Here is a 17,555-nt window from a genome sequence, read left to right on the forward strand (position 1 = left end):
TTCAAACCATTGTTCTGTGTTTGCAGTGGATCTCAGCATGGCCAGCAGGTATCGCACAGAGAAGCCCTCCAAGTCCCCGCCTCCCCCCCCACCTCGCCGAAGCTTCCCCTCTGTACACGGCCTCACCACCAACCGCACCGGAGACGTCATCGTCACCTCCAAGAACATGAAGGTGAGATGCTCTTTAGGCGTGAGATCAGTAGTCAAGCAGTGGAAAGGTCTGTCACACTGATTTCATTTAATTGTTACATAAAACTGAATGATTATGCCCTCAAACGCCATCTAATTGACGCATGCCTCAGCTAATCAGTTAAACACAGTTGTGAAGGAATTGCTTTGCTCCTTTACTCAAATTAAAATGATAATCCCTCACTTTGAAAATAAGCTGTTACAGAAAAAGGTTATTTATTTTACTTTTAGCGCTTTTCCCCCTATTAACTAATTATTATTTATATTATGGATTCATTTACGGATTTATATCCCCAATAATAAATAGATTGTTTTGTAAAAGATTGTGAGATTGTTGATAAATTGACCCACAATCCCAAAGTGACCCATTCAGCAACATTATTATTAAAACATATTAAAACACAAACAAGTTAAAACAGCAAATATTCACATTTGTGATGCTGCAACAATAAATAGTTTGATATAAATAAGATTTGAACAAGATGTGATTGTAAAGCACCGAGGTGACCAAAAATCTAAAGGAAAGGCTCAAGAACACTGGTTACACAACAGATATAATAACCAATGTGGATCTTGTTCTTAAAGCTAAGGTAAGAGGGCCATGATGAATACATCCTAGTTATTGGAAATGACTGTATGTTTGCTCTAGGGATGGGAATTTGAAAGCAAATGTATATTCGAATATTCGACCTCCCAAAAAACGGTTAACCGGTTAACCGAAGTGTACATATCCTATAAAAAAAATAAAATTGGGTAAAAAATAAATAAAAATAAACTTTTTTTTGAAAAGTTTTTGGAAATAAATACATACATGTCCAAATAGGTGTAGAAACCAAGTCGAATTTGTCAAATGTATTGAACTGGTGATCACAGTTTGACAGCTATAGGCCTACAGCTTTCATGTGCGGAGGCGATTTACAATCAGCCCAGCTGTAGAGAAGACCCTCTCAGCTGGAACGGAGGTTGCGGGTATAGCAAGGTATAGCATGTATATATACATTGAATTTGGCGTAGTTTCACCGCACTCACTAACCTGGTCGAAATATTTCCACACATCACTCCTTTTTGACGCCATGTCTGTTGCGTAGGACTCTTCTTAGAGTGTAAATAAATACCGGACTATGACTGGTAAAATATGTTGAATACCGGCAAAACTAAATCTCTCCTGTCCAAATGTCTATGTACTTTGCCGCCACACACGGTGGCCAAGCAGCGCTTATTGTTGTTTAGGCTGGCCACTCATGTGTCGCGAGTGTTGACAGGGGGCGGGGGAGCATGCCCATGAACTGTTAGCGCCGGAACCTCGCAACGGCTGCGGAGCGCATTTGCGCCACATTTGGGCCTAAGATGAGGTTTGAGTCTGCGTGATCTGCGTGTAGGGAGGGGCAGCAGCCATATCATTGGCTAAAACTAGCTAGATCTGATGGATTTGGACATAAACACGAGTGAAGTATAACCGGACGCGAGAGAGAGAGAGAAATCAGCACCTGCAGCTCTGCCTGCTGTGAGGAACCGGTGAGCGGAGCAAAACACACCTTTAGACGTCAACTAACACATTTAGCTATGGCACTGTCGTATATATATATACATTGAATTATTCAATTTGATAATATGTAATCAACTTAGGCATCCCTCCCAAAAAAGATTAAATAATAATAATACAAATATTCATAACTCATATTCGAATACATGAATAATTATTCGAATACCTGGATATTCTATTAATCGTTCCCATCCCTAGTTTGCTCCAGGAGTGACAGCTGCCATTAAAACAATGGCCGGTTTGTTCCCTGAGAGCGAGTGAACCTCGCAGCTCCTAAATAAACACACGGCAGCCGGCAGTTTGAATGAATGATGTGACAGTGAGTGTCACTGAGAGCAGAGCTGCTTTAAGTTTCAACAGCAGCTGTTTAATTTATAATCTTAGTGACATTTCACAGATGAAACCCACCTCTATAGCGCCGCGGGTTGAAACCTTCAGTGTTTTCTTAAAGGGGCCCTATTTTGCAAAGGCTCAAATCCTAACGTTCTCTCCAGAGGGAGTTTCTCTTCCACACAATCCCCCCCTGTCTGAAACGCCTCCATTGGACTCCTTTGTTTACTTCTGTAGCATCAGAAAGTAACACTTCTATTGGGTACAACAGAGCCGGCCAGCTAACCGATCAGAGCAGACTGGGCTCTGGTTTCAGACAAAGGGTGAAAAGAGGTGCTGCAGCACGGAACATCAAAATAAGTGACAAATAAAGCCCCCCCTTTCTTTAGTATGAGAACAATAAAGAGCTTTTTGAGCATTAAAGCATGGAGACATGTCACAGTAGAGACACTACATACTGATATACAGTACACCTGAACCTGAACCTGACTGTTTTGTTCGGCACAACTTGTGTGAAGTTTAAAAAGGCACTGTCAGCAAAAACAAAATAAGAAAATCATATAAGTTAGATGTAGCTTAAAATAGTTATCTTCACCAAAGGTCCCCGTGGTTTTCCATGTAGGGATTTAAAAACATGCTGGATATTACATCAGTGAGCTTTCTGTTGGCTGGAGGCATTTTAAGGTTTTGGCTTGAGGCGAGAACAAGCTGCTGTTGCTGCTGCTGCTGCTGCTCTAAAGCCTCCCTGATCTCCCTCATCCATCGCTCTGTGAGGAAACTTCCTGAGTAGAATTCACCTCTGTCTCCACAACAGTCTGAATCCTTCAAGGCATTCATTCCAAAAAGAGTTGAAAACTCAAGGACCCCTCCCTTTTTGTAGCTGTTCACACATGATTTCAAGGTGGCAGTATAAATCGAAAAGATTATCTCAATATTATTCAATAACTCCAATAAATGACACGTTTTTATCTTATTAAATACCTGTAGCAAGAGCAAAGGAAAAGAAAATTGTGATTAAAAAAACTACAATCATGGAAGCAAAGGAAAACAACCACAAATCCATTTGTTGTCCCTTCCTTTTAGTGTCTGACATGGAAAATTGCATGCAAATAAGGATTAATGTATCAAAAAAATCCAAATAGGTTGTCTGTTTAATTGATTTCGGATTGTATAACTCCTGGCAACCCCTGTACTATTGATCTGGACCGAAAAATAAGCAAAATATCTCAAATCTAAGTGGATGCCTTTGGAAAAATCACTTTTCATCTTATTGGAGTATTTCGGTTAAAGAACGAAGGACACTCAAAATCAATAAAGAGCTCTGTTTTTGTTGTTTTGGGATGTTGAGAAGATCTGTGTATTGATATTTGGTATTTAGGGTTATTGATACTCCATCAGCGTTCAGCACAAATGAATTGTTGCCGAAGTTCTGCACCACATTACATTACACTCTGTAAGGCTGTGACCTTTACTGTCTATACACCTACTGCACAACACATCCTGTTGTCTCATAGAAGTAAATATACTGAAGAACATGAAAAACTAGTGCTGCAAATAATTATAAAAATATTTCCCTATTCATGAATTAGCTGATCATTTTCTCGATGAATCATATTTGGTAAATAGTGAAACATTTCCGTCTCAGTTTCTCTAAGTCCAAGGTGATGTCTTTAAATGTCTGAAAGGTATAAAAGGTGTTCATATGAAAACAAAATGGAAGCGTGGCAGGTTCTAATTACGTCTTCTTCTTTATTGTCATTAAAAAAACGATAACATTTAACAATAACTTAGAAGTTGACAAATATTATTCAGTCAGTCAAAAGTCTGTTTCTGAGATCCTTAAACGGAGATGAAATACAATTGAAGTTACTTTCAACCATTTCCTGTTGACATTAGGTCTGCAGCTAGCAAACAATTATGGATTACTATATTAAATTCTTTACTTATGTGTTTCTTCTATAGAATTATCCCAAATAATGAACAAATAAATGTCTAAAGTGATGTTTTCAAATATCTATTGTATTCTACTAACAGTGCAAAGCCCAATAATATTCAGCATATCATCACATAAAAATATAATGACAAAACAGGATCGTAGAATATCATTGTACTTAAAAAGAATACCTACTGAAAAGGTTACTCCGTGTAAATCCCAAAACAGTTTTAAGTCGCCAATGAGGCCTTTGTGGAAATAAAAAGAACTGTCTGGAAGTACTTGCTGGTCCATTTGAAGGTGCAGACTGTGCGCTGTATGCATTCTACTACCTTGGCATTTAACCTCTTCCATTCTCCTTTAAGATGGAAGAAGATGGTGACATGCCTAAAACTCTGGTGAAGCTGAGGCGGACCCCCTGTGACACCCCCCGCCCCGCCTCCACCCCGCCTGTGATCGCAGCGTCCGGCATTCAGGACGACGACGACGAAGAGAGGATCATAGCCGAGCTCGAGGTAAATAACTGATTTATTCGCAACACATTGTTGATTTGTGCTCCTGAAGTTTGGTGTTTTAACATGTTTCTGCCACACTCTCTCACATCACGTATCACAGATATTTCAAAGAACACCTGTAAAAGATTGTAATAAAGGCACCCAACCAAAGGCCACCCCCACCCCTCGCTGCATCTTGGGGTCCTTGGGCAGAAAGGTAAAGTGAAAAGCGGCCCTCTCCAGCTGCCACGCCTCTGGACTGTGCTTCTACTGACTCCCCTTTGCCGTCCTCTTCCCTTTTTGATTCTCTACTTTACTACAGCTTTTAAAACAACTAACACCCAAACTGTTAACTCCATGGATCAAGATTACAAAACAAATCATTTCAAAGTGTTTTAAGTCATTTTTAATCACAGAGAACACAGAGAGGTGTACAGTCTTTCATTGTGGCGTCATTGTGTAAAGTTTTGAAACTACTCTAAGTTTGGAATTTTTCTGAAATGTAGTCCCTTAAGCAAATAATGTAGTAATGTTGCATAAAGCCTCTGAGGTTGATTCCTTGCCCATGTGTTTAAGGCTTTTACCTTAGTTTATGTTAGTTTACAAAGCAACACATTTTTTTAACTTAACCTGAATTAAAGTCCCTAGCGACAATTCAAATACACAAAAAGAAACAAAACTGGAACGATGTTGCTCTCCGCGAAGAATATGATACACAATACAATAAGAACATGTATGTATAATATATTAGTTTTTATTTTGAAATACACAGTCCTTTTATTACTTTCTAAAACATCTCTCAGGGTCCAAAGGTTGTCTTAAGAAAGGTTCCTTGCCTTTAATCACCATAATTAAAGCCATCGTCCCACAAATGATTTCACTATTATAAGACTGATGGTATAGATCCCTTTCAAAAGTCCTGAGGAAATGGTTTCTATTGACCTAGCAACAGAATACTTCTGCATCTAAGGGTAAACACTTACTCTTGACTAAGTTGACCTTACAACATCTTAAGGATATCATTTTGGGATTTGAAATAACACTTATTGGATTAAAGCAGGGATGTCAAACTAAATGTCATCAGGGGCCACATCAGCATTATGGTTGCACTCAAAGGGCCGATTGTAACTTTAAGACTATATAAAAATACATATATAAATATGTAATATATATAAAATAATGTATTATATTACGTTATTGCCTCTGCATTGGATTGTTATCGATAGGGTAAAAACGTAATAATTGACTTGGTCTGAAAGCAGAAGTCCAGGGAAAATAAGTGCAAGTCTCTTCAGTGAGAATGTCAAAACATTATTTAAAAAGAAAAGCCACATTTTGAAAAAAAAGTAACAATTAAAAAAAAGTCAAATTCTGAGAAAAAGACATATTTTGAGAAAAAAATACAAATTCTGACAAAAAGTCAAATTCTAAGAAAAAGGCATATTTTGAAGAAAAAGGCAAATTCTGAGAAAAAAGCCAAATTTAAGATGCATTGTGGGACATGTAGTTTATGGACATAGTGCATCTGTAAATCGGCATGTAACCCTATAATAAACACATTACATTCTTTCAAAGCTCTTGCGGGCCACATGAAATGAAATCGCGGGCCGGATTTGGCCCCCCTGGATTAAAGTCTTCCTTAGATAAAGATTTAAGGGTGATGTAATTGGTATTGTTACCTTTACCATGTTTTGACACTGCTATTAATCAACTATCAAGAAATGTATCTACTATAGAAGACCAAGTTAACCGAAGTTAACCAAATAGAAAAGATAAAAACATTTGTGCGTTTGATGCTCTACTGAACTTCTCTTTCTGACCTTGTTAACAGTTCCTCTGCTGCTTCCTGCTTCCTCTGAGCTCTGCACATAATGTAGTGTTTGTTTGTGGTTGATGGTCTCAGTTAACTGCAGCTTTAGCAGTGTACACATTGTAATTTATGGTGTGATGTGCAGTGAGTCACAGATCCATGTATTCACTTTCTGTCTGGTGACATCTAACAGAGAGCAAAGAGTCGCTTTTTCTGCTTTGTGTTGGAATTATTGCACAACGACGACAAGCAGGTAGCTGTCAAAAGAAAGAAAGGACAGTGAGGGGGAGGGCAGGTGACAGAGGGGGGTTCCTGTAACATGACTTGGTCTACTATCTTTGTGTCCATATTTGATTTACCCAGATATTATTATGCCCTCATTGTTTGTGTGGAAGAGAAACATTTCTCCCATTTTCTAAGAAAGGTCTACCAAGTTTTCCTCAGGGAAAATATTCATTTGAAAGGTGGGATGTTCCTTTTTATGGCAGTGATGTTGACACTATAATTTTAACATAACCAGATATCTTACAACCCTAGGACTCTCATAATCTGAAATATCTCTAAGGGTTGAATATTTATTATTACAAAAATATGTTTATGTTTTAACATCAGGGAAAGCTATTTTTTTATTTCTTTATTTTAAAGTATATCTCTGCAAGTTTATGAAGTTAGTCAGGTTTCTAAATCGAGTTTATATAAGACTTTTTGGGATTGGAATGTCTTTAAAGGCCGTTGCTGGTGACTCTTCCTTGTTTGTTAGTTGTGTATTGGGCTAAATATGCAATGTTTCTTAAATAATTACAATAGTTTTTGTAATACCTCGATGTTGAAAACCTGCTCTAACATGTCCACAAAGAGTTAAACATACTTCCAAACGGTGCTTCGGTCTATTTATTAGAATAGCAGCAGATTAATGCCCATTATTTTGGAAAGAGATGATCAACAATGACATATGTAGTGTTATTATGCCAAGTTCATGTAGTGAACACTTATGGTATGTATTATGATGTAAAGAAGTCTTATACCTGCCCTGTCCCTGCTCCCACAGAACAGCACTCACTCTCCGGGGCCGACCAAGGGCCCCACGGTGGCAGCCCGGCTCAAACACCTTCAGCAAGGCAGCCTGGAGCGGCCCAAAACACGCAAGCAGAAAGAGGACTTCCCCAAAGTCCAGGGCCAGCAGCAGGTATTCCACTTCTAAACCCTCCACCTGACGCTCCATCTGCCTCCTCTCCTCTCTGCTGCGCTTCAGAGGAACCCCCGGCCCACCAGCAGACTATCAGAGATTACTCAAACAGCAGAGGGGCGACTATCTACAGAAACCTTGGTTTTTACCAGATCTTGGTGTGTGTTATGACATTTGAGTTACTGGATCTAACCTAGCTTGCTTAGAGATCAAGTTTTTGTCGTTCGATTATGTTCGATGTTTTGATTTCCAGAGGAAGGTCGTGGTGGTGCTTGTGACTGATTTAAACTAGCTTTACTATAATAGTCAGATCTATTCACAGACATCTTTCTCTTCCATAATAATCTACAGTGATGCCACGGAACAATTTCATATCAAATTGATATTTCCCCATGATCCAGCCCTGTAGTCTCTCCCTGACTCCTCATCTCTCCCTCTCTTCTTCACACTGTCTCAGTGCTCTGCTGGTGTTGAACAGCCAAGAGGCCAATCCAACAAGCTAGCTTACGCTGAACTGCCTTTTAACAGCTCTAATGCTACGACACATTATGCAAGATGGCAAGAGTGAAGCACAAGATGTAAGGTCGCCAGGAAAAGGTTGTTTATGTGGAGGAGCCTTTCAGTTTAATGTGTGCAGAAACACATATAAGATAGGTACAAGAGAAGAAATTGAGAACGAACAAAACACATACTGTATGGAAGTTAAACCAGGATTGAAATCATTCAAGCAACTGTATCTGATTATGAAATGAAGACCACTGATATATAACTTTGAACTGTTTTATTTTTAAGACCCCCACTACTTTTAGTTTGAATATCCCATTTCAAAATGTCACTTACTTGTAGAACAATATACGTGCGTTTTTTCTTTCAAGAACCATTTTTCAGACAAAATTTGGACATTTAATTTTCTTGTGAGTGACAGTGATGTAAAAGCAAAGCATAGGGGTCTCATTCTCAGTGATGAATTGCACGGCCTCTGTTTGTGTGAACCCCTGACCAGGTCAAAACAATGGCCTGCAGATGCTCCATCAACCTGGTCATCAGCGTGGTGCACACATCTGGGGGGGGGGCAGACCTGCACGACAACCTCAATCCCTGTCATCCCTGAAATAACCACATCCCCATTGATTTCAGGAAAGCAGAAAGTCTACCTATATTACATCTCAGACTAAAAACCCATCTGTTTTGACTGCACCATCGCCATTTTATGTGCAGCATAGACAACAGAAAAAGGGCACATAGATCATTTACTTGAAGTGTGACATTTCGCTGTTGGAAGCCATCACACATTCTCAGGTTACTGTCCATCATGAACAAATCTAAAATATTTGAAATTGCCAAACTTTTGGGAAACACAAAAATTCAAATCACATCAATTCAGATAGAAAGTAAAATATTTCTTAAATAAGAAAATGTTTCATTTTAACACAATAACATTAGCAACAGGATGAATAAATGGCCCAATCAGAGCAGAAAGGCTCATGAGAAGTGGGACACTTGAGAGTGTGTGTGAACAGGAGGTTAGACCCAGTGCTGGGCCTCTGAAATGTGGAGCTGCTCTCGTCTTATCTGCTCCGGCAGACCCTCCCTGCTGCCCCGACCTGCAGACTGCAGCGGCCTTGACCCATCCTTGGCCACGGCACTCTTAAAAAAAAAAAAGAGCTTTGAGAAAATACTCAGAAAGAGAAGAAGATAACAGCCAGTCGGTCCCAGCCGGGGAAGAGCTTAAACTGCTTCACACCGATCCATATTTTCCTCTCCGCACAGGGGCAATTTCAGGAATCTGTCCTTTAGTTTATTTACAGTCTATATTTTCCAAACAACCCGAAGTCGCTCATCCACAGGAGCCCAGATGTATTTAGAGGCTCAGCTTTCATGCATCAGGTCATGACTTCTCAGACACTGACTACATTTACGTGCAAGCTAATATTCCTCTTTGATTTGGAACAGGGCAGTGAAGAGTTTAAAACAGGAAACAGCATATTGTGTTTGTTGATTCCAAGACCCGAGGAATTGAACTGGACATTGAAACAAATATTCCAAGTGTCCAAACGGCGGTACTACAACATGCTCTTTGGGCGCCAATACGGGTACTCTTTCTCTCAAGTCAGGCCATTTTGGCTTCATGCGCCACTGAGCAACTTTCATAGGAATGAACGGGGTCCGCCTCCAATGCTGTATCCAGTTCTCTTTATCTTTGTTTTAAATATAGAATTTTCCGATTAAGATACTGTATGTGGTGTATGCTTATATTGTTCAGGGGTTTGAACCTTTTTATGGATACGTAAAGCGGATTTGGAATATGCATCTCAATAGGGGTTTATACTGCAAAACAAGTAGAGATGCATGCAGAAAAGAAAAACTAACCCTCTGGTCGAAAGGAGAAAGACATTTACTTTTAAAGTTATGAAAGAATGTTGTTGACAGAATGACCAAGGGACACTTTGTTGCAAAGGTCAAGAATTGCTTCCACGTTGAAAATACTTTCAAAAAACCTATTCATTTTGGTTTGCACGATGGCATGTAAAAAGGAATATTGGTGGAATATTCATTGTCATTAGTCATAAACAGCGTAAGGGCAAAACCCTGAATATTTAGTGCCTGTAAACGTGTTCAGTGTCTTTGACAGTAGCTCCTATTAGCCGTAACAGCAATTAGCACACGGCTAACACGGCTGACCTCCACTTGACATGCTGATGCGGTCCGGCCCAGCATTGCACCCCCTCCTCACAGACCGCCAGGATTAGTATTCAGGGCCGCAGTGTCTCGTGCTGCTCTGAATATCAACTCTGTTTTATTTTCCGGCTCATTTCCCTTATTGCTTTTTAAAAATGTATCACCCAGAGAGCCTGAAAGCAAACACTCACTTGTTGTTGTTTTTTGGCATAAAGTCTATGTTTACAGAGTCAGGAGTGAGCTCATGGCTTGATATCAGATATTGAAACACATCCCTTTCACAGGGAAAGATTCAAAATGATTGCAGACGTAACTGTCATTTACACATAATGGAAGTAATTTTTATAATACCATATTTTATAATACCATATCAGTACATTATAAGTTCATCCATGTCACTTTAAACTGTACATACAGTTTACTTATTTTGACGCCATCCCACTCACTTTCTTTGAAAAATCCTCCTGTTTCCTGTTTGGTGATGGATGCAGTAAACACCAAATGATGCCTGTTCCAGGATCAGCAGAAAAGTGGTGCAGTGTGTGCACTTGCCTCTGGCAACTGAATGCATTTTGATTCAAATTGTTTTTAAACCAGAGGCTATTTTACTACAGCATCAATCTACAAAAGCTGACAAAAACAATGTGGCCACAGCAAACCTTAAGTCTGCTTGTTATTTTGATGAAAATGTCTGCTCTGCTGCAGTGAACAGAGGCGTGAACTGTATAATATCAGGGAGGTGCACCTGTCTGCTCCTCCTATTTTCCCAGAATAAAGCACAGAGGCAGTACTGTCCCCCTGAGGCTCCGAGCAGAGCCCTGCCACCACATACTGTTTTCTGTCATTGTTTAACTTAAGCTGTGTCAAGCTTGGATTCTTCCTCCTTGTACAGCCTGTTCCAACATAGTTACATACAATTTGAGCTTTCAGAGCACGTGAAAGGCTTTTTAAATGTGTTTCATTCAGCCGGCTGCTCATCCTCAACGGTCTGCAAAGAATCCATCTTCATCAGAGCAGCCAAAACTCAGATTCTACTTTGATCATTTCCTTTTCACACACACAGTATCGTCCAGGGGATTTTATACTTTAAATAGGCCCTATTCTGCTTTTTGGGGTTTTCGCTTTCCTGTAGTGTGTTCTATATAATTGTGTGCATGTAAATGGTCAGCAAAGGCTAAAATCCCTGTGTTCTCTCTCACACACTCGCCCCCTCCCCCTGCCTGAAACGCCTCCATTGGACTCCTTTGTTTATTTCAGTAACATCATGACATCAATATGCCACATTCGGGCTTCTATTGGCTAGTGCTATAACACATTGTACATGATAGGAAAAGAGGTGGGACATTTCCGACACATCTCTAAGCGGTTGACCAATCACAACAGAGCCGGCCAGCTAACCAATCAGAGCAGACTGGGCTCTGGTTTCAGACAGAGGGTGAAAAGAGGTGCTGCTGCACAGGTAGTGAAAAATAAAGAGCTTTTTGAACATTAAAGCATGGAGACATGTCCCAGTGGAGGCACTACATACTGATATGAACCTGAAAATGAGCAGAACATGGCCCCTTTAATGAAGCCAGGTCCCTGGAACCGGATATTTAACACTATCTGCAACCCGAACCAAGGATTATTTACAATATGTGATGGTTTGACTGCTCATGTTTCTTGTTATGCTGGAATTTATACTTTGGTGATAGCCACATTATGAAATCTGTCAGAGTTCAAAATACTAAAACGGTGTTCTTGATGGTTTCTCTCTGTATCTTCCTCTCAAGGACAAACTAGAGATTAGATTACATATCACTTGTTAGACGCTTTTATCCAAAGTGACTTACATACTCAATACTGCAATTTGGGGTGAAGTGTCTTGCCCAGGGACAAAACAACATGCTGACTGCAGTGGGGTTTGAACCTGTGACCCCTGATCTGAACACCAACGCACTAGTCCACTGCGCCACACACCTCCTCCATTCCATCAAGTGCTGAATCCAACCACTTTCTATTCCAGTACTCATTACACCTTACACATACTGTGGCATGCATTATATGCCCGGTGTAATAAACTGTCCTTCATTAATCTTCCTGAACGTAACTCACTCATCCTCAAAACCCTTTTGTCTTTCCACTTTTCTTTCTTTATTCTGCACATTAAGAGCCTCTGAGACTCCTGCTGCTGCGAGGTGTTTAAAGAAAGGTCAGGTCAGTTAGGAGGAGATGTTTCCACCCAGGAGGCTCGATTCATAAAGAGATCCTTCCTCTTCCTCCTCCTCCACACCTCTACTTATCGCTTCTATCATTTCCTTCTGTACTTTTTTATTTCTTGCTACCTCTATTGTTTTGTATCTTCTGCTCTCTCTTCGATACCCCTTCTTGTTTATTGTTTTGCACACTTTTGAATTCCTCCCTTATCTCCCCTCCTTGTCTTCTTTAACACATCTCTACTCTCTATCTTTGTTTCCTTGTTTGGCTTCTCTCATTCCTCCCCTCTCTTATCTAATCTCCTTGTTCACTCTCCTCTCCTTGTCTCCTTTCCACATTTCCTTTTCTTTGCTTCCTTTACCCTTCTCTTTTTTTAACCACCGCTCTGCTTTTTTCTTCTCTTCTTAATTCCTCTGTCTGCTCATATCTTCTTTTCTCCAATCTCTTAATCTTATTTTATCTCCTTGTTCCCTCACCTTGTTTCTTTCCCCTTCACTTCTCACTTCCTATCCTCATCCCCACACCCTCCACATCTGATCTGCTTTCCTCGGCCCCCTTGCTTATTCCCATCATCTCTCCTCTCCTTCTTTCTCGTTGTTTCCTTTCCTTGCCACTCCTCTTCTCCCTGCTCTCCCCTTCACTTCTCTCCTTGTTTCTTCTCCTCGCTATGCTTTTCCGCTCCAGAATCCCCTCATTTCCCCTTACTTGTCTCCTTGTCTCCAACAGCTCTTTATTTGTACTCTCTTTCCTTGTATCCTCTTCTTGTTTCTTCTCCTCTCCTCCTGTACGAATCTGCTGTCTCCTATGCATTGACATTATCCCTCCTCTCCTTCCTTTACATTTCTGGCTTCCCCCCCCCCCCCGCATTACACAGAGGAGAGGAAGGAGGACATATTTTCAGTCCCAGCGCTCTGACAGCAGACTGTGATCACAGCATCATGTCTAGCTGTGTGCAGCTCAGCGACACACACACTCCTCTCCTCTCTCTCTTGTCTTTCCTCTCTCTCTCCTCTCTCTCCTATCTCTCTCCTATCTCTCTCCTCTCTCTCCTCTCTCTCTCCTCTCTCTCTCCTGTCTCTCCTCTCTCTCCTCTCTCTCTCCTATCTCTCCTCTACACACAAGCACGAGGACTGTCACGCCGATGCACCAAAACCCAACATCCCCAGCGGCCAATCAGGAGATGGAAGCGTAGGGTAGTGGGAGAGGAGGGAGGTGGGGCAAAAAACCTCATCAGACACACATGTAAGATTTATCAAAAACTTGAAATACATTTGTCTGTTTGTAAATTTTCATTTTTGTCTTTTTTTCTTTCCCCTTCCCTTTCACCGCTTCTTGTTTCTTTTCAAATTTTTCTTGTCTTGTTTTTTTTTTTCTCTTAAATCTTCCCTCTCTGCTTGCTTTTTTTGGGGCAGTGCTGAGATTTGTTCTTCTTCTTGTGCTACAGAAGAACCGCTGCTCCTCCTTCTGGCCAATCACCATTAGTTTCGCTGCTGTTTCCCTCCGCTGCTTCTCCTCACATCTCTTTGGTCTGTGAGCCAGCCTCTCTTTCCTCTTCTCTCTGTTGCTTTGCTTTTACATTCTCTGTCTGCTTCTCAGGTCTCAGCCGGACTAATAACGCGAGGAGCGAGCACTCGGATCATTCTGGGTTTGGACTCGATCCTAGGTCAGAACTTGAAAGTGTGAGATTTTTGTCATTTGAACAATTTATCTGTCTTAATAAGATGGAGGTCCTCAATCTAGGATGATAACACCCCAATAATTAGTTCAAATGATCAGATTTCTCCTACATAATGCAATTCTGCTTCACACTTCATAAAGATTTGGAGGTAATTGCTTCAGCTCTGGCCCCGCAGTATGAAGCAGTTTGGGGATTTGACTTCTAACATCCAGCATATCTAACAATCAAACCCATATCTGTGTCTCAATATTCATACTAATACACTTTACTACTATACAAACTAATACTGAGTAGTCTGTAGATTATACTGGAAAAGTGACCAAGTTAATAAAACAAGCCGTCGGTATGACTTCTTCTTTTTGCAGCAGAAAAATGTAACGTTTCTCCATACCAAGAATCTTCTTCCATATGGTTTAAAGACTTGAAATGAGAATTTGGTGAAAATTGAAGCGAAATGTTGATATATCCTGCTTTGAAGTCCGTAGTGTGGGTCGAACCTCTTACCTACATTTCCCTTAATGCAACTTGATGGCATATTTTAGTCAAGAAACCAGAGTGCATCTCCAGCTTTTCTGTGAGTGGAATGGCTTTGGAAACAACCCTCCTCACACTAAAAACCTTCCATAACCTACAATCACAACCACTGTGAAGAACTGAGAAGGGCTTTTCCCTCCCCTCCATTTTTTTGAGTGTATCACCATATATACTGTATGTCTTCCAGGAGAGACTGTTTGAAAATGTTTACCGGTATCCACATATTCAAACCATATTGCGTTAGGATTAGGTATGAACTGTTTTCATTTCCGACTACACTTCGTATGAACTACTTCAGGTTGAGCATAATCTCAAAAAAGCCCAAAATAAAACTCGGTAAAAGGGTGTAGCACGGGTAAAAGGAAGAGCCCCTTACATTTAGAAGCGGATTGGAATCACAAATTATTGATCTTCATTTTGTGGTTTGTATTGCGATTTATCGTTGGAGGAGTGAAAACGACAGAATTTATCGATAGAAAATATGCCGACCATGCTATAAAGGAATCTACCATTTCTCACGTAAACTTAAATACATGTGCGTATTTGTTGTTGTTTCCTGTAAACAAAACAAAATTAAGATTATGGTGAGAAAGGTAGTGAAAATCTTTAGAAGCTAATCAGTCCAATCCTTTTATTTATGTGCTAACACAATAAAAACATTATACTATTACATTAGTTATCTAGTATTAAGTATGAAATTGGACCAATATCTTCAGTTTCCCTTAAACATTTATGTATTTTCAGACTGCCAGTATTAGATGTTGCATAGTGTGATTGGACCTGGGTTGAGATGAAAGGTTTTTGGGGTGAACTGTGTCTTTAATAACAGGATACATAATCCTGCACACAGGCTCTGTGCTGCGTTGACATTTTGCTATAGGGAAATATTAATCTCGCCCTGTGAGTGTGTATTTATACCACTGGCAGAAATTAAATTACAGACTGATGTTTAACCGTATAGTTAATACATTTATGGAATGTATTAGTAGTCTCAGATATAGCATTACAAGCTAGCACGGATAAAGAAAAAAACAGCAGTTGAAGTATAACCTGAACCACTGCTCAGATATATTGTATGTATATTATAAGACCATTTAGTTTTTGTTTTGGAAGACATTTCTTTATTATCATGTAAAAAAAAAAAAAAGTATCATCTATGTTTTATATAATCAAGCTTTTTTTGTATTTTTATACTTGAAGAAGAGGAGTCATGAGCATGCAACACAATTTTTATCTGTACATTTTTATTTTTCTGTGTTAAAGATTTTTATTTTTTTTCCTGCTAACCATAGAAACAAACCATGATGAAACTTTGTTGTAGAAGACCAGAGTGGGAGGTTCTCCAGGTGAAAAGTGTATAATAGTACCACCACATTTATAAAAAGCACATCTACTTCCTGGAAAACAATCGCCTCACTGATAGGACGCCCCATTTTGTAGCTGTTTTCCTCTATAATAACCAATAGTGTACGTACACTGCACAGATTAAACTATTGATGGTTTATTGATGAATGTGTGATTGTTCAAACCATTTGTGGATGTTAAAAAATGTATATAAACCCAAATGATATATTACAGAAATTGATTTTATGTGGACATTTTTTAAACGGGAAAAAAAAATCCAAAATGGCATGCATACTGTATACATTCCTGAAAATCTGCACGCTGGGTCAACAGAGGTCAAATTTTCTTGTCAATAATTCTGTGTATACTTGTGAGTGTATGATAGAGTAAACAAAAATTGTACAGTAACATAGATTTTTGTATTATGTTCCAAATGGGTCGGTAAAGCCCCTTTTACTGTCAGAATAAAGAAAAAATGATAACTATTATAGAGAAAGAAATATGGATGAAATTGTATATCAAATACATATTGTTCCTCCAGTCTGAGAGTGATGCTTGCTGTGTGAGGTAAGTGTTGTTTGTGAATTGTGAAGAAGAATGATAATCTACTACCAAGTCAGTATAACTAAAGACCAACTAATCCGTGCAAAACACCACGCAACTTTGTGTATGGAAAGTAAAAGTTGCTGCTTTGTGTGAGAAAAATCAACCAAACAAAAAAAGGTTGCTGCTTTTGTACGTTCCTGTTGTGTTTTGTGACAATAAAGGTGACCCTCTTATACATGACGCTTGTGAGTGACTCCTCTGTGAATGGACACAAAGCGAGTCATTGAGCTCTAGCAGCAACAAACAAGTATCATTATTTATCAATCCATGTGTAGTCTTTGTTAAGTTTTTCTTTGTCTAAAATAGACAAAAATTATGCAAGGTGCATCACTAAGAGCTACATTTGAAGTCTAAATATTTAGTTAGTTCTCACTACCAGTCTCAAACCTAAAAAAATATATATTTGCCATCATTAAAGACAAAGAAAAGTAATGAACTCTCAACATGTATCACCTGCAACCATTTTTCTTTTGTGGCTTTTTTCTTGAAAATCCCTTAAAGGAGACCTATCATGCTATATTTGAATAATATATTGTAGGGCCATAACTATATAAGGTATATTTTGTCTTCAAAATACCAAACAGATCATGCATTTTAGCCATGCCTCATTTTGCTCTATTTTGCTCTCCTCCACCCTGTCTTTGCATGCGCTGCAGCTGACCACGCCCCCCTGCAAAGGAGGGGGCCGAGTTACAAGCGTCATGTTACCATGCTGTTACCATGCCACGGCAACCTCTCATTCCCCTGATAGGTGTAGAGTTGGCCATATAGGCGGAGCTCCTCGTCAGTGACGTCAGACTATTTTCAAATCTGGATCAGTCTGTATCAGATCCGTTCCAGCCCCGTTTTTAGAGATTTGGGTATGGAGGAAAATAGAGACGGTTGTGTTTTCTGACACTTGGTGAGTTCCCTGACACACCGGGGACACATATAAAAGACGTACAAAAGTGCATTTTGCATGATAGGTCCCCTTTAAAGGAGGAATTGATTATCAAAATAGTTATTTTAGATTTTAAATGTAGATGTGCTGTAT

The 17,555-nt window shown here is 39.6% G+C and overlaps 1 protein-coding gene across 8 annotated transcripts in view; it reads left to right on the forward strand.

The window, feature by feature from the left end:
* srcin1b (SRC kinase signaling inhibitor 1b) overlaps window positions 1-16,702 on the forward strand; it is a 52,107-nt gene extending 35,405 nt beyond the window's left edge. For 6 of the 8 annotated variants that reach the window (XM_079656901.1, XM_079656904.1, XM_079656903.1 and 3 more), the window contains 4 exons: window positions 27-172; window positions 4,361-4,510; window positions 4,611-4,706; window positions 7,348-16,702. In XM_079656901.1, the coding sequence (XP_079513027.1) occupies window positions 27-172; window positions 4,361-4,510; window positions 4,611-4,706; window positions 7,348-7,500 (545 nt within the window). In that variant the 3' untranslated portion in view covers window positions 7,501-16,702. The remainder of the gene's footprint in view (window positions 1-26; window positions 173-4,360; window positions 4,511-4,610; window positions 4,707-7,347) is intronic. The other 2 variants (XM_079656902.1, XM_079656906.1) reach the window with 2 other exon arrangements.
* The last annotated feature ends 853 nt before the right edge of the window (window positions 16,703-17,555 follow it).

This window comes from Notothenia rossii (genome assembly GCF_949606895.1).
Source record: "Notothenia rossii genome assembly, chromosome: 11".
Taxonomy (NCBI): Eukaryota; Metazoa; Chordata; class Actinopteri; order Perciformes; family Nototheniidae; genus Notothenia; species Notothenia rossii.